The sequence below is a fragment of the Pseudophryne corroboree genome, chromosome 2 (assembly GCF_028390025.1).
Source record: "Pseudophryne corroboree isolate aPseCor3 chromosome 2, aPseCor3.hap2, whole genome shotgun sequence".
Classification (NCBI taxonomy): Eukaryota; Metazoa; Chordata; class Amphibia; order Anura; family Myobatrachidae; genus Pseudophryne; species Pseudophryne corroboree.
In genome coordinates, this window is record NC_086445.1 from 260,783,066 (window position 1) to 260,803,592 (window position 20,527).

At 49.6% G+C, this 20,527-nt stretch overlaps 1 protein-coding gene across 3 annotated transcripts in view; it reads left to right on the forward strand.

The window, feature by feature from the left end:
• Nucleotides 1–20,527, forward strand: part of DDX23 (DEAD-box helicase 23) — a 94,636-nt gene that overhangs the window by 45,484 nt on the left and 28,625 nt on the right. For all 3 annotated transcript variants that reach the window (XM_063952723.1, XM_063952721.1, XM_063952724.1), the window contains exon 6: nucleotides 474–612. In XM_063952723.1, coding sequence (XP_063808793.1) covers nucleotides 474–612 — 139 coding nt within the window. The remainder of the gene's footprint in view (nucleotides 1–473; nucleotides 613–20,527) is intronic.

The following is a 20,527-nucleotide window of genomic DNA, read 5'->3' on the forward strand; positions in this document are numbered from 1 at the left end:
CTCGTAGTCCGTAGTGGATGCTGGGCGCCTGTCCCAAGTGCGGACTTCTTCTGCAATACTTGTATATAGTTATTGCTTAAATAAGGGTTATGTTATGATTGCATCATGGTTTAGCTGATGCTCTGTTATTGTTCATACTGTTAACTGGGTAAAGTTATCACAAGTTGTACGGTGTGATTGGTGTGGCTGGTATGAGTCTTACCCTGGATTCCCAAAATCCTTTCCTTGTACTGTCAGCTCTTCCGGGCACAGTTTCTTTAACTGAGGTCTGGGTCTGGAGAAGGGACATAGAGGGAGGAGCCAGAGCACACCAGAATCCAAATTCTTTCTTAAAGTGCCCATGTCTCCTGCGGAGCCCGTCTATTCCCCATGGTCCTTATAGAGTCCCCAGCAACCACTACGGACTACGAGAAATAGATTTACCGGTAAGTAAAATCTTATTTTATTAACATGTTTCTTTCATCATCATCCAGCCTAAATTCCTCTCCAAAGCGGAGCGTGAGGCTGAAGCCCTGAAACGTAGGCAAATGCAGGTTGAAGAGCAGCAGAAATTTATAGAAGATGAGCGTAAAAGGAGGAAGCAGTTTCAAGATGTAGGAAGAAGAATGATGGGTAATGTCCTACCTCTGCCCCTTTTATGTAGGCTTTAATATTGTTATAATTTTTTTTAAAACATTTTCTCTATCGTCCTAAGTGGATGCTGGGGTTCCTGAAAGGACCATGGGGAATAGCGGCTCCGCAGGAGACAGGGCACAAAAGTAAAGCTTTTACAGGTCAGGTGGTGTGTACTGGCTCCTCCCCCTATGACCCTCCTCCAGACTCCAGTTAGATTTTTGTGCCCGGCCGAGAAGGGTGCAATTCTAGGTGGCTCTCATAAAGAGCTGCTTAGAGAGTTTAGCTTAGGTTTTTTATTTTACAGTGATTCCTGCTGGCAACAGGATCACTGCAACGAGGGACAGAGGGGAGAAGAAGTGAACTCACCTGCGTGCAGGATGGATTGGCTTCTTGGCTACTGGACATGAAGCTCCAGAGGGACGATCACAGGTACAGCCTGGATGGTCACCGGAGCCACGCCGCCGGCCCCCTCACAGATGCTGAAGCAAGAAGAGGTCCAGAATCGGCGGCTGAAGACTCCTGCAGTCTTCTTAAGGTAGCGCACAGCACTGCAGCTGTGCGCCATTTTCCTCTCAGCACACTTCACACGGCAGTCACTGAGGGTGCAGGGCGCTGGGGGGGGGGCGCCCTGGGAGGCAAATGAAAACCTTTAAAAAGGCTAAAAATACCTCACATATAGCCCCAGAGGCTATATGGAGATATTTACCCCTGCCTAAATGTACTAAATAGCGGGAGACGAGCCCGCCGAAAGAGGGGCGGGGCCTATCTCCTCAGCACACGGCGCCATTTTCTGTCACAGCTCCGCTGGTCAGGAAGGCTCCCAGGTCTCTCCCCTGCACTGCACTACAGAAACAGGGTATAACAGAGAGGGGGGGCAAAATAAATGGCAATATATTAATATAAAAGCAGCTATAAGGGAGCACTTAATCATAAGGCTATCCCTGTCATATATAGCGCTTTTTGGTGTGTGCTGGCAGACTCTCCCTCTGTCTCCCCAAAGGGCTAGTGGGTCCTGTCTTCGTATAGAGCATTCCCTGTGTGTCTGCTGTGTGTCGGTACGTGTGTGTCGACATGTATGAGGACGTTATTGGTGTGGAGGCGGAGCAATTGCCAAATATGAGGATGTCACCTCCTAGGGGGTCGACACCAGAATGGATGCCTTTATTTGTGGAATTACGGGATAGCGTCAACTCGCTTAAGCAGTCGTTTGCCGACATGAGGCGGCCGGACACTCAATTAGTGCCTGTCCAGGCGCCTCAAACACCGTCAGGGGCTGTAAAACGCCCCTTGCCTCAGTCGGTCGACACAGACCCAGACACAGGCACTGATTCCGGTGGTGAAGGTGACGAATCAACCGTATTTTCCAGTAGGGCCACACGTTATATGATTTTGGCAATAAAGGAGATGTTACATTTAGCTGATACTACAGGTACCACTAAACAGGGTATTATGTGGGGTGTGAAAAAACTACCAGTAGTTTTTACCGAATCAGAAGAATTAAATGACGTGTGTGATGAAGCGTGGGGTGCCCCGATAAAAAACTGCTAATTTCAAAGAAGTTATTGGCTTTATACCCTTTCCCGCCAGAGGTTAGGGAGCGCTGGGAAACACCTCCTAGGGTGGACAAAGCGCTAACACGCTTATCAAAACAAGTGGCGTTACCCTCTCCTGAGACGGCCGCACTTAAAGATCCATCAGATAGGAGGATGGAAAATATCCAAAAAGGTATATACACACATGCAGGTGTTATACTACGACCAGCTATTGCGACTGCCTGGATGTGCAGTGCTGGGGTAGTTTGGTCAGAGTCCCTGATCGAAAATATTGATACCCTGGACAGGGACAATATTTTACTGTCGTTAGAACAAATAAAGGATGCATTTCTTTATATGCGTGATGCACAGAGAGATATCTGCACACTGGCATCACGGGTAAGTGCTATGTCCATTTCGGCCAGAAGAGCTTTATGGACACGACAGTGGACAGGCGATGCGTAGAGGAGTTATTTGGGGTCGGTCTATCGGATTTGGTGGCCACGGCTACGGCCGGGAAATCCACCTTTCTACCTCAAGTCACTCCCCAACAGAAAAAGGCACCGACCTTTCAACCGCAGCCCTTTCGTTCCTTTAAAAATAAGAGAGCAAAGGGCTATTCATATCTGCCACGAGGCAGAGGACGAGGGAAGAGACAGCAACAGGCAGCTCCTTCCCAGGAACAGAAGCCCTCCCCGGCTTCTACAAAAGCCTCAGCATGACGCTGGGGCTTCGCAAGCGGACTCGGGGGCGGTAGGCGGTCGTCTCAAGAATTACAGCGCGCAGTGGGCTCACTCGCAGGTAAATCCCTGGATCCTGCAGATAATATCTCAGGGGTACAGGTTGAAATTAGAGACAGAGCCACCTCGCCGTTTCCTGAAGTCTGCTTTACCAACGTCCCCCTCAGAAAGGGAGACGGTTTTGGAAGCCATTCACAAGCTGTATTCTCAGCAAGGTGATAGTCAAGGTACCTCTTCTACAACAAGGGAAGGGGTATTATTCCACTCTTTTTGTGGTACCGAAGCCGGATGGCTCGGTAAGGCCTATTCTAAATCTGAAGTCCTTGAACCTGTACATAAAGAAGTTCAAGTTCAAGATGGAGTCACTCAGAGCAGTGATAGCGAACCTGGAAGAAGGGGACTTTATGGTATCCTTGGACATCAAGGATGCGTATCTCCACGTTCCAATTACCCCTCACACCAGGGGTACCTCAGGTTCGTTGTACAAAACTGTCACTATCAGTTTCAGACGCTGCCGTTTGGTTTGTCCACGGCACCTCGGGTCTTTACAAAGGTAATGGCCGAGATAATATTTCTTCTTCGAAGAAAAGGCGTATTAATTATCCCATACTTGGACGATCTCCTAATAAGGGCAAGGTCCAGAGAACAGCTAGAGATGGGTTTAGCACTATCTCAAGAGGTGCTAAAGCAGCACGGATGGATTCTGAATATTCCAAAATCCCAATTAATGCCGACAACTCGTCTGCTGTTCCTGGGGATGATTCTGGACACAGTTCAGAAAAAGGTTTTTCTTCCCGAAGAAAAAGCCAAGGAGTTATCTGACCTGGTCAGGAACCTCCTAAAACCAGGAAAGGTGTCTGTACATCAATGCACAAGAGTCCTGGGAAAAAATGGTAGCTTCTTACGAAGCAATCCCTTTCGGCAGATTCCATGCAAAGGGATCTGTTGGACAAATGGTCAGGGTCGCATCTTCAGATGCACCTGCGGATAACCCTGTCGCCGAGGACAAGGGTATCCCTTCTGTGGTGGTTGCAGGAGGCTCATCTATTGGAGGGCCGCAGATTCGGCATGCAGGATTGGATCCTGGTGACCACGGATGCCAGCCTGAGAGGCTGGGGAGCAGTCACACAGGGAAGAAATTTCCAGGGAGTGTGGTCGAGCCTGAAAAAGTCTCTTCACATAAGCATTCTGGAACTAAGAGCAATCTACAATGCTCTAAGCCAGGCGGAACCTCTGCTTCAAGGAAGACCGGTGTTGATCCAGTCGGACAACATCACGGCAGTCGCCCATGTAAACAGACAGGGCGGCACAAGAAGCAGGAGGGCAATGGCAGAAGCTGCCAGGATCCTTCGCTGGGCGGAGAATCACGTGATAGCACTGTCAGCAGTATTCATCCCGGGCGTGGACAACTGGGAAGCAGACTTCCTCAGCAGACACGACCTTCACCCGGGAGAGTGGGGACTTCATCCAGAAGTTTTCCACATGCTATTAAACCGTTGGGTAAAACCAATGGTGGACATGATGGCGTCTCGCCTCAACAAAACACTGGACAGGTATTGCGCCAGGTCAAGAGATCCGCAGGCAATAGCTGTGGACGCGCTGGTAACACCTTGGGTGTACCAGTCGGTATATGTGTTTCCTCCTCTGCCTCTCATACCAAAGGTATTGAGGATTATACGGCAAAGAGGAGTAAGACTAGTGGCTCCGGATTGGCCAAGAAGGACTTGGTACCCGGAACTTCAAGAGATGGTCACGGACGATCCGTGGCCTCTACTTCTGAGAAGGGACCTGCTTCAGCAGGGTCCTTGTCTTTTTCAAGACTTACCGCGGCTGCGTTTGACGGCATGGCGTTTGAATGCCAGATCCTAAAAGGAAAAGGCATTCCAGAAGAAGTCATTCCTACCTTGATAAAGGCAAGGAAGGAAGTCACCGCGAAGCATTATCGCCGTATTTGGCGAAAATATGTTGCGTGGTGCGAGCAGCGGAGTGCTCCGATGGAGGAATTTCAACTGGGTCGTTTTCCTACATTTCCTGCAATCAGGATTGTCTATGGGTCTCAAATTGGGATCTATTAAGGTTCAAATTTCGGCCCTATCAATATTCTTCCAAAAAGAATTGGCCTCAGTCCCTGAGGTCCAGATTTTTATCAAAGGAGTACTGCATATACAGCCTCCTGTGGTGCCTAAGGTGGCACCGTGGGATCTAAATGTAGTTTTAGATTTCCTCAAATCCAATTGGTTTGAACCACTAAAGAATGTGGATTTGAAATATCTCACATGGAAAGTGACTATGTTACTGGCCCTGGCTTCGGCCGGGAGAGTATCTGAACTGGCGGCTTTGTTTTATAAAAGCCCTTATTTAATTTTCCATTCGACATAGGGCAGAGCTGCGGACGCGTCCGCATTTTCTCCCTAAGGTGGTATCAGCGTTTCACCTGAACCAGCCTATTGTAGTGCCTGCGGCTACAGACGACTTGAAGGACTCCAAGTTGTTGGACGTTGTCAGAGCCTTAAAAATATACATTTAAAGGACGGCTGGAGTCAGAAAATCTGACTCGCTGTTTATACTGTATGCACCCAACAAGTTGGGTGCACCTGCTTCTAAGCAGTCGATTGCTCGTTGGATTTGTAACAAAATTCAACTTGTACATTCTGTGGCAGGCCTGCCACAGCCTAAATCTGTTAAGGCCCATTCCGCAAGGAAGGTGGGCTCATCTTGGGCGGCTGCCCGAGGGGTCTCGGCATTACAACTCTGCCGAGCAGCTACGTGGTCAGGGGAGAACACGTTTGTAAATTTTTACAAATTTGATACCCTGGCAAAGGAGGACCTGGAGTTCTCTCATTCGGTGCTGCAGAGTCATCCGCACTCTCCCGCCCGTTTGGGAGCTTTGGTATAATCCCCATGGTCCTTTCAGGAACCCCAGCATCCACTTAGGACGATAGAGAAAATAAGAATTTACTTACCGATAATTCTATTTCTCGGAGTCCGTAGTGGATGCTGGGCGCCCATCCCAAGTGCGGATTATCTGCAATACTTGTACATAGTTATTGTTAACTAATTCGGGTTATTGTTTAGGAAGCCATCTTTCAGAGGCTCCTCTGTTATCATACTGTTAACTGGGTTTAGATCACAAGTTGTACGGTGTGATTGGTGTGGCTGGTATGAGTCTTACCCGGGATTCAAAATCCTCCCTTATTGTGTACGCTCGTCCGGGCACAGTACCTAACTGGAGTCTGGAGGAGGGTCATAGGGGGAGGAGCCAGTACACACCACCTGACCTGTAAAAGCTTTACTTTTGTGCCCTGTCTCCTGCGGAGCCGCTATTCCCCATGGTCCTTTCAGGAACCCCAGCATCCACTACGGACTCCGAGAAATAGAATTATCGGTAAGTAAATTCTTATTTTTTAAAGTACAGCGTGAATATACCTACACCTGAAATTCCACTCTACTTGGTGCACATCATATGACCCTTTTTTATTTTTTAATTGTTTGTATACAGTGCTAAATATTTTTCTCTGACGTCCTAGTGGATGCTGGGGACTCCGTCAGGACCATGGGGATTAGCGGCTCCGCAGGAGACAGGGCACAAAAATAAAGCTTTAGGATCAGGTGGTGTGCACTGGCTCCTCCCCCTATGACCCTCCTCCAAGCCTCAGTTAGGTTTTTGTGCCCGTCCGAGCAGGGTGCAATCTAGGTGGCTCTCCTAAAGAGCTGCTTAGAAAAAGTTTTTAGGTTTTTTATTTTCAGTGAGTCCTGCTGGCAACAGGCTCACTGCATTGAGGGACTTAGGGGAGAGAAGTGAACTCACCTGCGTGCAGGATGGATTGGCTTCTTAGGCTACTGGACACCATTAGCTCCAGAGGGAGTCGGAACACAGGTCTCACCCTGGGGTTCGTCCCGGAGCCGCGCCGCCGACCCCCCTTGCAGATGCCGAAGATGGAAGAGGTCCAGAAGCAGGCGGCAGAAGACTTTTCAGTCTTCCTGAGGTAGCGCACAGCACTGCAGCTGTGCGCCATTGTTGTCAGCACACTTCACACAGCGGTCACGGAGGGTGCAGGGCGCTGGGGGGGCGCCCTGGGCAGCAATGTATAATACCTTTTTATGGCTAAAAATACATCACATATAGCCCTTGAGGCTATATGGATGTATTTAACCCCTGCCAGATCTCACAAACTCCGGAGAAGAGCCCGCCGAAATAGGGGGCGGGGCTTATTCTCCTCAGCACACAGCGCCATTTTCCTGCTCAGCTCCGCTGTGAGGAAGGCTCCCAGGACTCTCCCCTGCACTGCACTACAGAAACAGGGTAAAACAGAGAGGGGGGGTACTTTTTTTGGCGATATTACTATAGTTAAGCTGCTATAATGATACAACACTTATATAGGGTTGTTCCCATATATATTATAGCGCTTGGGTGTGTGCTGGCAAACTCTCCCTCTGTCTCCCCAAAGGGCTAGTGGGGTCCTGTCTTCAATAGAGCATTCCCTGTGTGTCTGCTGTGTGTCGGTACGTGTGTGTCGACATGTATGAGGACGATGTTGGTGTGGAGGCAGAGCAATTGCCGGTAATGGTGATGTCACCCCCTAGGGAGTCGACACCGGAATAGATGGCTTTGTTTATGGAATTACGTGATAATGTCAGCACATTACAAAAATCAGTTGACGACATGAGACGGCCGTCAAACCAGTTAGTACCTGCCCAGGCGTCTCAGACACCGTCAGGGGCTGTAAAACGCCCTTTACCTCAGTCGGTCGATACAGACCCAGACACGGACACTGAATCTAGTGTCGACGGTGAAGAAACAAACGTATTTTCCAGTAGGGCCACACGTTATATGATCACGGCAATGAAGGAGGCTTTGCATATCTCTGATACTACAAGTACCACAAAAAGGGGTATTATGTGGGGGGTGAAAAAACTACCTGTAGTTTTTCCTGAATCAGAGGAATTGAATGATGTATGTGATGAAGCGTGGGTTAACCCAGATAGAAAAGGGCTAATTTCAAAAAAGTTATTGGCATTATACCCTTTCCCGCCAGAGGTTAGGGCGCGCTGGGAAACACCCCCTAAGGTGGATAAGGCGCTCACACGCTTATCAAAACAAGTGGCGTTACCGTCTCCTGATACGGCCGCCCTCAAGGATCCAGCTGATAGGAGGCTGGAAACTACCCTAAAAAGTATATACACACATACTGGTGTTATACTGCGACCAGCCATCGCCTCAGCCTGGATGTGCAGTGCTGGGGTGGTCTGGTCGGATTCCCTGACTGAAAATATTGATACCCTGGATAGGGACAGTATTTTACAGACTTTAGAGCAATTAAAGGATGCTTTTCTTTATATGCGAGATGCTCAGAGGGATATTTGCACTCTGGCATCGAGAGTAAGTGCGATGTCCATATCTGCCAGAAGAAGTTTATGGACACGACAGTGGTCAGGTGATTCGGATTCCAAACGGCATATGGAAGTATTGCCGTATAAAGGGGAGGAATTATTTGGCGTCGGTCTATCGGATCTGGTGGCCACGGCAACGGCCGGGAAATCCACCTTTTTACCTCAGACCCCCTCCCAACAGAAAAAGACACCGTCTTTTCAGCCGCAGTCCTTTCGGTCCTATAAGAACAAGCGGGCAAAAGGACAGTTATATCTGCCCCGAGGCAGAGGAAAGGGTAAGAGAGGGCAGCAAGCAGCTCCTTCCCAGGAACAGAAGCCCTCCGCGGGTTCTGCAAAGCCCTCAGCATGACGCTGGGGCTTTACAAGCGGACTCAGGAACGGTGGGGGGTCGACTCAAGAATTTCAGCGCGCAGTGGGCTTGCTCACAGGTGGACCCCTGGATCCTGCAGGTAGTATCTCAGGGTTACAGGTTGGAATTCGAGAAGTCTCCCCCTCGCCGGTTCCTAAAGTCTGCTTTGCCAACGTCTCCCTCAGACAGGGCGACGGTATTGGAAGCCATTCACAAGCTGTTTTCTCAGCAGGTGATAGTCAAGGTACCCCTCCTACAACAGGGAAAGGGGTATTACTCCACGCTATTTGTGGTACCGAAGCCGGACGGCTCGGTAAGACCTATTCTAAATCTGAAATCTTTGAACCTGTACATACAAAAATTCAAGTTCAAGATGGAATCACTCAGAGCAGTGATAGCGAATCTGGAAGAAGGGGACTTTATGGTGTCCCTGGACATAAAAGATGCTTACCTGCATGTCCCAATTTGCCCTTCACATCAAGGGTACCTCAGGTTCGTGGTGCAAAACTGTCATTATCAGTTTCAGACGCTGCCGTTTGGATTGTCCACGGCACCTCGGGTCTTTACCAAGGTAATGGCCGAAATGATGATTCTTCTGCGAAGAAGAGGCGTATTAATTATCCCTTACTTGGACGATCTCCTGATAAGGGCAAGGTCCAGAGAACAGCTGGAGGACGGAGTAGCACTAACCCAAGTAGTGCTGCAACAACACGGGTGGATTCTGAATTTTCCAAAATCTCAGTTGACCCCGACAACACGTCTGCTGTTCCTGGGAATGATTCTGGACACGGTTCAGAAAAAGGTGTTTCTTCCGGAGGAGAAAGCCAAGGAGTTATCCGAACTTGTCAGGAACCTCCTAAAACCAGGAAAAGTGTCTGTGCATCAATGCACAAGAGTCCTGGGAAAGATGGTGGCTTCTTACGAAGCAATCCCATTCGGCAGATTCCACGCACAAACTTTTCAGTGGGATCTGCTGGACAAATGGTCCGGATCGCATCTGCAGATGCATCAGCGGATAACCTTATCGCCACGGACAAGGGTGTCTCTTCTGTGGTGGTTGCAGAGTGCTCATCTGTTAGAAGGCCGCAGATTCGGCATACAGGACTGGGTCCTGGTGACCACGGATGCCAGTCTGAGAGGCTGGGGAGCGGTCACACAGGGAAGAAACTTCCAGGGAGTATGGTCAAGCCTGGAGATGTCTCTTCACATAAATATACTGGAGCTAAGAGCGATTTACAATGCTCTAAGCCTGGCAAAACCCCTGCTTCAGGGTCAGCCGGTGCTGATCCAGTCGGACAACATCACGGCAGTCGCCCACGTAAACAGACAGGGCGGCACAAGAAGCAGGAGAGCAATGACAGAAGCTGCAAGGATTCTTCGCTGGGCGGAAGATCATGTGATAGCACTGTCAGCAGTGTTCATTCCGGGAGTGGACAACTGGGAAGCAGACTTCCTCAGCAGACACGATCTACACCCGGGAGAGTGGGGACTTCATCCAGAAGTCTTCCACATGATTGTGAACCGTTGGGAAAAACCAAAGGTGGATATGATGGCGTCTCGCCTCAACAAAAAACTGGACAGGTATTGCGCCAGGTCAAGAGACCCTCAGGCAATAGCTGTGGACGCTCTGGTAACACCGTGGGTGTTCCAGTCAGTGTATGTGTTTCCTCCTCTGCCTCTCATACCCAAAGTACTGAGAATTATACGGCAAAGGGGAGTAAGAACGATACTCGTGGCTCCGGATTGGCCAAGAAGAACTTGGTACCCGGAACTTCAGGAGATGCTCACGGAAAATCCGTGGCCTCTACCTCTAAGGCGGGACCTGTTTCAGCAGGGACCGTGTCTATACCAAGACTTACCGCGGCTGCGTTTGACGGCGTGGCGGTTGAACGCCGAATTCTAAGGGAAAAAGGCATTCCGGAAGAGGTCATTCCTACACTGGTTAAAGCCAGGAAGGAGGTGACTGCACAACATTATCACCGCATTTGGAGAAAATATGTTGCGTGGTGTGAGGCCAGGAAGGTCCCCACGGAGGAATTTCAACTGGGTCGATTCCTGCATTTCCTACAAACAGGATTGTCTATGGGCCTCAAATTGGGGTCCATTAAGGTTCAAATTTCGGCCCTGTCGATTTTCTTCCAGAAAGAATTGGCTTCAGTTCCTGAAGTCCAGACTTTTGTTAAAGGAGTACTACATATACAGCCCCCGGTGGTGCCCCCTGTGGCTCCGTGGGACCTTAATGTAGTTTTGGATTTTCTCAAATCCCATTGGTTTGAGCCACTCAAATCGGTGGATTTGAAATATCTTACGTGGAAAGTAACCATGCTACTGGCCCTGGCTTCGGCCAGGAGAGTATCAGAATTGGCGGCTTTATCGTAAAAAAGCCCATATCTGATTTTCCATTCGGACAGGGCAGAACTGCGGACGCGTCCTCATTTTCTGCCTAAGGTGGTGTCAGCGTTTCATCTGAACCAGCCTATTGTGGTGCCTGCGGCTACTAGCGATTTGGAGGATTCCAAGTTGCTGGACGTTGTCCGGGCATTGAGAATATATATTTCAAGGACGGCTGGAGTCAGAAAATCTGACTCGCTGTTTATACTATATGCACCCAACAAGCTGGGTGCTCCTGCTTCTAAGCAGACGATTGCTCGTTGGATTTGTAGCACAATTCAACTTGCACATTCTGTGGCAGGCCTGCCACAGCCTAAATCTGTCAAGGCCCATTCCATAAGGAAGGTGGGCTCATCCTGGGCGGCTGCCCGAGGGGTCTCGGCATTGCAACTCTGCCGAGCAGCTACGTGGTCGGGGGAGAACACGTTTGTAAAATTCTACAAATTTGATACCCTGGCTAAAGAGGACCTGGAGTTCTCTCATTCGGTGCTGCAGAGTCATCCGCGCACTCCCGCCCGTTTGGGAGCTTTGGTATAATCCCCATGGTCCTGACGGAGTCCCCAGCATCCACTAGGACGTCAGAGAAAATAAGATTTTACTTACCGATAAATCTATTTCTCGTAGTCCGTAGTGGATGCTGGGCGCCCATCCCAAGTGCGGATTGTCTGCAATACTTGTACATAGTTATTGTTACAAAAAAATCGGGTTGTTATTGTTGTGAGCCGTCTGTTCAGAGGCTCCTACGTTTGTCATACTGTGTTCAGATCACAAGTTGTACGGTGTGATTGGTGTGGCTGGTATGAGTCTTACCCGGGATTCAAAATCCTTCCTTATTGTGTACGCTCGTCCGGGCACAGTATCCTAACTGAGGCTTGGAGGAGGGTCATAGGGGGAGGAGCCAGTGCACACCACCTGATCCTAAAGCTTTATTTTTGTGCCCTGTCTCCTGCGGAGCCGCTAATCCCCATGGTCCTGACGGAGTCCCCAGCATCCACTACGGACTACGAGAAATAGATTTATCGGTAAGTAAAATCTTATTATTAGTGTCAAGTGTATTCTTATGCTAATGTGTAGTGGATTTTAGTTTGTGTGCTTCTAATAAAAATAAAAAAAATACATACATACATACATACATACATACATACATATACACACACACACACACACTAGGTGATTCATCGCACGCTTTGGGCACTCTTCACACCATCGTAAAGGGCTACGCTCCCTTAACCCTTGCACGTCCTTGTGGCGTGCAATATTTTTATTATATGGAGTATTACCGCCAAATATAATTTTGTGAGTGGTAAAATATTGCACAGACAAAGGGCTTGCAATGGTTAAGGGGCCGTAGCACCTTGCAGCGGCGTGAACAGCGCACGCAGGGCCTGATGAATCACCTAGTAGGTGCTGTGGTTAGGGGAGTGGCAGGTGCGGGGGAGACGCGGGTGTGGGAGGGGCAGGTGCGTGCGTGGGGACTGGAGCAGGTGGGGGTGGAGCGGTTGCGGGGGTGCTGCGGGTGGGGGAGGAGGGGTGTGGGGGTGCCGGGGATGGGGCCCGGAGGTACTGCGAGTAAGGGAGGGGTGGTTAATGCTTCTCCTCCTGGAAGCAGCCAAGCTGCTGTCCTCCCTTGGGCAGGGGCTCTCCCGGAGACTTGCACAGCAGCCAGTCATTATTGTTAGCGCCGGTGTCCCAACTCGCCGCATTATTACAGGGAAGAAGATGCACTCAATAAACTACAGCTTCCAGCCGGAATGCTTAGGCGCTAAGGGCTTGCGAGAGCTATAGTTTGTTTAGTGCTTCTACTTCCCTGTAATGCAGCTCGTTGGGACACCGGCGCTAACAATAGTGACTGGCCTGCAGAACTGACTGACTTGCTGAATCAATGTAAAAGGTGAGAGTGTCAGTGACACTGCACACCCACCTTTTACATTGATTCAGCGTCCAGACATTACCCTCCGCGATATCACCCCCACTATCCGTTACACTCTATCCGTTACATTAGCCATCTCGGGGCTCTCAAGCCGGCAGCCCAGGTGCTGTGTTGCAGAGTCAGGGCCTCTGGGGATCTGGGCGCGGCTGTGGCGGGGAGACACTCCTGTGACGTCACGCGCAGATGAGGCTCCTGGGCTCAGAGAGTATGCGGCCCAGGGAGGGCTATGAAAGCCTTCCGCTGCGCCGCTTTCATACACATCTACGGCGGTGGCCGCAGCAGCTTTTGTTCCACCTGCGCTGCGGCTAGGGAGTGGGGATTGTTGATGCCGGAGGGGGCAGGCGGACTGGCAGCAGGACATAGGACGCTGCAGTAAAACATTTTTACTTTAGGTTTTTTAGTTCCCTATCTACAGCGCAGAGACTTGCTGCAGATGCAGTGCCATACCCTCCAATTGTGCCTTTTTTGCAGGTACAGTACTTTTTTTTTTTTTTTTATGGTCTGTACCGATTTTTGGCTCTCCAAACTTCTATTGAAAGTATAGGAAAAGGAGCGTGGCCACGCCACTGTACCCGTGGCCACGCCCCCTTTCGAATTTGTATCGATTTTTATGTGCAAATTGTTGGAGGGTATGTTGCTGCAGATGCAGTGGGCCTGTTTTGGGGTGTGGACCTGAGCTCCCATCAGCCCTATTGTTAATCCTGCTCTGGGAACACACAACAGCCAAAGGGCAGAGCCTCCCATTGGCTGTAACCTGTGTGGGAGGGCCGCGTCTTGCCCAATCAGCTTTGGACTGGGTGTGATAGACCTGCCGCGAACCCAAAGAGAGCTCCTAGCCACACCCAGCGTTATACACACAGTCACTCTGGGCTATTATATAAGAGATTATATATATATATATATATATATATATATATATATATATATATGTTTCTCTATCGTCCTAGTGGATGCTGGGGTTCCTGAAAGGACCAGGGGGATAGCAGCTCCGCAGGAGACAGGGCACAAAAAGTAAAGCTTTACGATCAGATGGTGTGTACTGGCTCCTCCCCCTATGACCCTCCTCCAAGCCTCAGTTAGATTTTTGTGCCCGGCCGAGAAGGGTGCAATCTAGGTGGCTCTCCTAAAGAGCTGCTTAGAAAAGTTTAGCTTAGGTTTTTTATTTTACAGTGAGTCCTGCTGGCAACAGGATCACTGCAACGAGGGACTTAGGGGAGAAGAAGTGAACTCACCTGCGTGCAGGATGGATTGGCTTCTTGGCTACTGGACATCAGCTCCAGAGGGACGATCACAGGTACAGCCTGGATGGTCACCGGAGCCTTGCCGCCGGCCCCCTTGCAGATGCTGAAGTAAGAAGAGGTCCAGAATCGGCGGCAGAAGACTCCTCAGTCTTCTAAAGGTAGCGCACAGCACTGCAGCTGTGCGCCATTTTCCTCTCAGCACACTTCACACGGCAGTCACTGAGGGTGCAGGGCGCTGGGAGGGGGGCGCCCTGGGAGGCAAATGAAAACCTATTTTGGCTAAAAATACCTCACATATAGCCTCCGGAGGCTATATGGAGATATTTAACCCCTGCCAGAATCCGTTAAGAGCGGGAGACGAGGCCGCCGAAAAAGGGGCGGGGCCTATCTCCTCAGCACACAGCGCCATTTTCCCTCACAGAAAGGCTGGAGGGAAGGCTCCCAGGCTCTCCCCTGCACTGCACTACAGAAACAGGGTTAAAACAGAGAGGGGGGGCACTAATTTGGCGTTAGAAATATATAAAAAAGATGCTATAAGGGAAAACACTTATATAAGGTTGTCCCTATATAATTATAGCGTTTTTGGTGTGTGCTGGCAAACTCTCCCTCTGTCTCTCCAAAGGGCTAGTGGGTCCTGTCCTCTATCAGAGCATTCCCTGTGTGTGTGCTGTGTGTCGGTACGTGTGTGTCGACATGTATGAGGACGATGTTGGTGAGGAGGCGGAGCAATTGCCTGTAATGGTGATGTCACTCTCTAGGGAGTCGACACCGAAATGGATGGCTTATTTAGGGAATTACGTGATAATGTCAACACGCTGCAAGGTCGGTTGACGACATGAGACGGCCGACAAACAATTAGTACCGGTCCAGACGTCTCAAAAACACCGTCAGGGGTTTTAAAACGCCCGTTTACTTTAGTCGGTCGACACAGACACAGACAGGGACACTGAATCCAGTGTCGACGGTGAATAAACAAACGTATTCCTTATTAGGGCCACACGTTAAAGGCAATGAAGGAGGTGTTACATATTTCTGATACTACAAGTACCACAAAAGAGGGTATTATGTGGGATGTGAAAAAACTACCGTAGTTTTTCCTGAATCAGATAAATTAAATAAAGTGTGTGATGATGCGTGGGTTCCCCCCGATAGAAAATTATGGGCGGTATACCCTTTCCCGCCAGAAGTTAGGGCGCGTTGGGAAACACCCCTTAGGGTGGATAAGGCGCTCACACGCTTATCAAAACAAGTGGCGGTACCGTCTATAGATAGGGCCGTCCTCAAGGACCAGCTGACAGGAGGCTGGAAAATATCATAAAAAGTATATACACACATACTGGTGTTATACTGCGACCAGCGATCGCCTCAGCCTGGATGTGCAGAGCTGGGGTGGCTTGGTCGGATTCCCTGACTAAAAATATTGATACCCTTGACAGGGACAGTATTTTATTGACTATAGAGCATTTAAAGGATGCATTTCTATATATGCGAGATGCACAGAGGGATATTTGCACTCTGGCATCAAGAGTAAATGCGATGTCCATATCTGCCAGAAGATGTTATGGACACGACAGTGGTCAGGTGATGCAGATTCCAAACGGCACAAAGGTGTATTGCCGTATAAAGGAAGAGGAGTTATTTGGGGTCGGTCCATCGGACCTGGTGGCCACGGCAACTGCTGGAAAATCCACCGTTTTTACCCTAAGTCACATCTCTGCAGAAAAAGACACCGTCTTTTCAGCCTCAGTCCTTTCGTCCCTATAAGATCATATCTGCCCAGGGATAGAGGAAAGGGAAGAAGACTGCAGCAGGCAGCCCATTCCCAGGAACAGAAGCGTTCCACCGCTTCTGACAAGTTCTCAGCATGGCGCTGAGACTGTACAGGACCCCTGGATCCTACAAGTAGTATCCCAGGGGTACAGATTGGAATGTCGAGACGTTTCCCCTTCGCAGGCTCCTGAAGTCTGCTTTACCAAGGTCTCCCTCCGACAAGGAGGCAGTATGGGAAAAAATTCACAAGCTGTATTCCCAGCAGGTGATAATTAAATTACCCCTCCTACTACAAGAAAAGGGGTATTATTCCACACTATATTGTGGTACTGAAGCCAGAAGGCTAGGTGAGACTTATTCTAAAAAAAAATTTGAACACTTACAAAGGTTCAAATCAAGATGGAGTCACTCAGAGCAGTGATAACGAACCAGGAAGAAGGGGACTATATAGTGTCCCGGGACATCAGGGATGCTTACCTCTATGTCCCAAATTTGCCCTTCTCACTAAGGGTACCTCAGGTTCGTGGTGCAGAACTGTCACTATCAGTTTCAGACGCTGCCGTTTGGATTGTCCACGGCACCCCGGGTCTTTACCAAGGTAATGGCCGAAATGATGATTCTTCTTCGAAGAAAAGGCGTCTTAATTATCCCTTACTTGGACGATCTCCTGATAAGGGTATAGTCCAGGGAACAGTTGGAGGTCGGAGTAGCACTATCTCGGATACTGCTACAACAGCACGGGTGGATTCTAAATATTCCAAAATCGCAGCTGATCCCGACGACACGTCTGCTGTGCCTAGGGATGATTCTGGACACAGTCCAGAAAAAGGTGTTTCTCCCGGAAGAGAAAGCCAGGGAGTTATCCGAGCTAGTCAGGAACCTCCTAAAAACAGTGCATCATTGCACAAGGGTCCTGGTAAAAATGGTGGCTTCCTACGAAGCAATTCCATTCGGCAGATTTCACGCAAGAACTTTTCAGTGGGATCTGCTGGACAAATGGTCCGGATCGCATCTTCAGATGCATCAGCGGATAACCCTATATCCAAGGACAAGGGTGTCTCTCCTGTGGTGGTTATAGAGTGCTCATCTTCTAGAGGGCCGCAGATTCGGCATTCAGGATTGGATGCTGGTGACCACGGAGCCCAGCCCGAGAGGCTGGGGAGCAGTCACACAAGGAAAAAATTTCCAGGGAGTGTGATCAAGTCTGGAGACTTTTCTCCACATAAATATACTGGAGCTAAGGGTAAATTTATAATGCTCTAAGCTTAGCAAGACCTCTGCTTCAAGGTCAGCCGGTATTGATCCAGTGGGAAAAACATCACGGCAGTCGCCCACGTAAACAGACAGGGCGACACAAGAAGCAGGAGGGCAATGGCAAAAACTGCAAGGACTTTTCGCTGGGCGGAAAATCATGTGATAGCACTGTCAGCAGTGTTTCATCCCGGGAATGGAAACTGGGAAGCAGACTTCCTCAGCAGGCACGACCTCCACCCGGGAGAGTGGAAACTTCATCGGGAAGTTTTTTCCACATGATTGTAAACCGTTGGGAAATACCAAAGGTGGACATGATGGCGTCCCGTCTGAACAAAAAACGGGACAGGTATTGCGCCAGGTCAAGAGACCCTCAGGCAATAGCTGTGGACGTTCTGGTAACACCGTGGGTGTACCAGTCGGTGTATGTGTTCCCTCCTCTGCTTCTCATACCTAAGGTGCTGAGAATTATAAGACGTAGAGGAGTAAGAACTATACTCATGGCTCCGGATTGGCCAAGAAGGACTTGGTACCCGGAACTTCAAGAGATGCTTACAGAGGTCTTATGGCCTCTGCCGCTAAGAAGGGACTTGCTTCAGCAAGTACCATGTCTGTTCCAAGACTTACCGCAGCTGCGTTTGTCGGCATGGCGGTGGAACGCCGGATCCTAAGGGAAAAAGGCATTCCGGAAGAGGTCATTCCTACCCTGGTCAAAGCCAGAAAGGAGGTGACCGCACAACATTATCACCACATGTGGCGAAAATATGTTGCGTGGTGTGAGGCCAGGAAGGCCCCACAAAGAAATTTCAACTCGGTCGTTTCCTGCATTTCCTGCAAACAGGAGTGTCTATGGGCCTCAAATTGGGGTCCATTAAGGTTCAAATTTCGGCCCTGTCGATTTTCTTCCAGAAAGAATTGGCTTCAGTTCCTGAAGTCCAGAAGTTTGTCAAGGGAGTATTGCATATACAACCCCCTTTTGTGCCTCCAGTGGCACTGTGGGATCTCAACGTAGTTCTGGGATTCCTCAAATCACATTGGTTTAAAACCAGTCAAATCTGTGGATTTGAAGCATCTCACATGAAAAGTGACCATGCTCTTGGCCCTGGCCTGGACCAGGCGAGTGTCAAATTGGTGGTTTTTTCTCAAAAAAGCCCATATCTGTTTGTCCATTCGGACAGGGCAGAGCTGCGGACTCGTCCCCAGTTCTCTCCCTAAGGTGGTGTCAGTGTTTCACCTGAACCAGCTTATTGTGGTGCCTTGCACCTACTAGGGACTTGGAGGACTCCAAGTTGCTAGATGTTGTCAGGGCCCTGAAAATATGTTCCAGGACGGCTGGAGTCAGGAAAACTGACTTGCTGTTATCCTGTATGCACCCAACAAACTGGGTGCTCTTGCTTCTAAGCAGACTATTGCTAGTTGGATGTGTGATACAATTCAGCTTGCACATTCTGTGGCAGGCCTGCCACAGCCAAAATATGTAAATGCCCATTCCACAAGGAAGGTGGGCTCATCTTGGGCGGCTGCCCGAGGGGTCTCGGCTTTACAACTTTGCCGAGCGGTTATTTAGTCAGGGGCAAACACGTTTGTAAAATCCTACAAATTTGATACCCTGGCTAAGGAGGACCTGGAGTTCTCTCATTCGGTGCTGCAGAGTCATCCGCACTCTCCCGCCCGTTTGGGAGCTTTGGTATTATCCCCATGGTCCTTTCAGGAACCCCAGCATCCACTAGGACGATAGAGAAAATAAGAATTTACTTACCGATAATTCTATTTCTCGGAGTCCGTAGTGGATGCTGGGCGCCCATCCCAAGTGCGGATTGTCTGCAATACTTGTACATAGTTACAAAAATCGGGTTATTATTGTTGTGAGCCATCTTTTCAGAGGCTCCGCTGTTATCATACTGTTAACTGGGTTCAGATCACAGGTTGTACAGTGTGATTGGTGTGGCTGGTATGAGTCTTACCCGGGATTCAAAATCCTTCCTTATTGTGTACGCTCGTCCGGGCACAGTACCTAACTGAGGCTTGGAGGAGGGTCATAGGGGGAGGAGCCAGTACACACCACCTGATCGTAAAGCTTTACTTTTTGTGCCCTGTCTCCTGCGGAGCCGCTATCCCCCTGGTCCTTTCAGGAACCCCAGCATCCACTACGGACTCCGAGAAATAGAATTATCGGTAAGTAAATTCTTATTATATATCAGAATCAGCTTTATTGGCCAGGTATACTTGCGTATACTAGGAATTTGTCTTCGGTTTGCCAACAACAGCCAAGTAGGTAACAGATAAGCAGGTGGGGGGGCAAGTAAAGTCACACGGATAGGTATACCGTAGGGACACAAGTTAGTTACATGTACGTCTAGTCAGTCAATGTTCAGGAGTTCAGCAGGCGGACCGCTTGGGGAAAGAATCTTTTGAGGCTTCTGGTGGACCTGGTGGGGACGGGTGTAGTACGGTAGGCCGGCGACCAGCATACCAGCGCCGGGAGCCTGACCGCCGGAATACCGACAGCGTGGCGAGCGCAAAGGAGCCCCTTGCGGGCTCGCTGCGCTCGCCACGCTGCGGGCACGGTGGTGCGCTAAGCGCGCCACACTATTTTATTCTCCCTCCAGGGGGGTTCTGGACCCCCACGAGGGAGTTGTCGGTATGCCGGGTGTCGGGATTCCGGCACCGGTATACTGTGTGCCGGGATCCCGACATTCGGCATACAGAAGACCACCCGGTGGGGACGGCCCTGTAACGCCTGCCTGAAGGAAGCAAGTTAAACATGCTGTGGCCGGGGTGTAGCTGGTCTTTTACTATCTTCGTTACCCGCTTTTTAGCTCTGGACAGGTACAGGTCCTAGAAAAAGTAACAAGGAACGCACTCACCAGTCTTCTTCAATAGTGAAAATAAGATTTCTTTAATTCAGCTCACATAATTTACAGGGTCCAGCTGAATGTTTCGGTCCTCTATGGAACCTTTGTCAAGACCAGAATTTTAGGCTGCCAAACCCCCCTGCACACATCCTGCCTGTGGAGCCATAAATACCATAAGGGACAGCCCACCAATTAATTCCTAACCAATAGGGAGCTTGTATCTACTATTTGCTTCAAAATACTAGTATAGTGTCCACCAAAAAGCCAAGGCCAGTGTGTGTAGGTTAATAACTACAAGCAGCAAAAAGAAATAAAAAAGGCAATAATGAAATAACTATAAAAATGATAAATGGAAGCTGTTCCCGGCGATGGAACGCACGCCACTGCCGTGGAACGCATCGCGCTTCCTGTCTCAGATTGCGCACTTCCGGTTGCGCGTCATCTGACACAGCGCGCGTCATC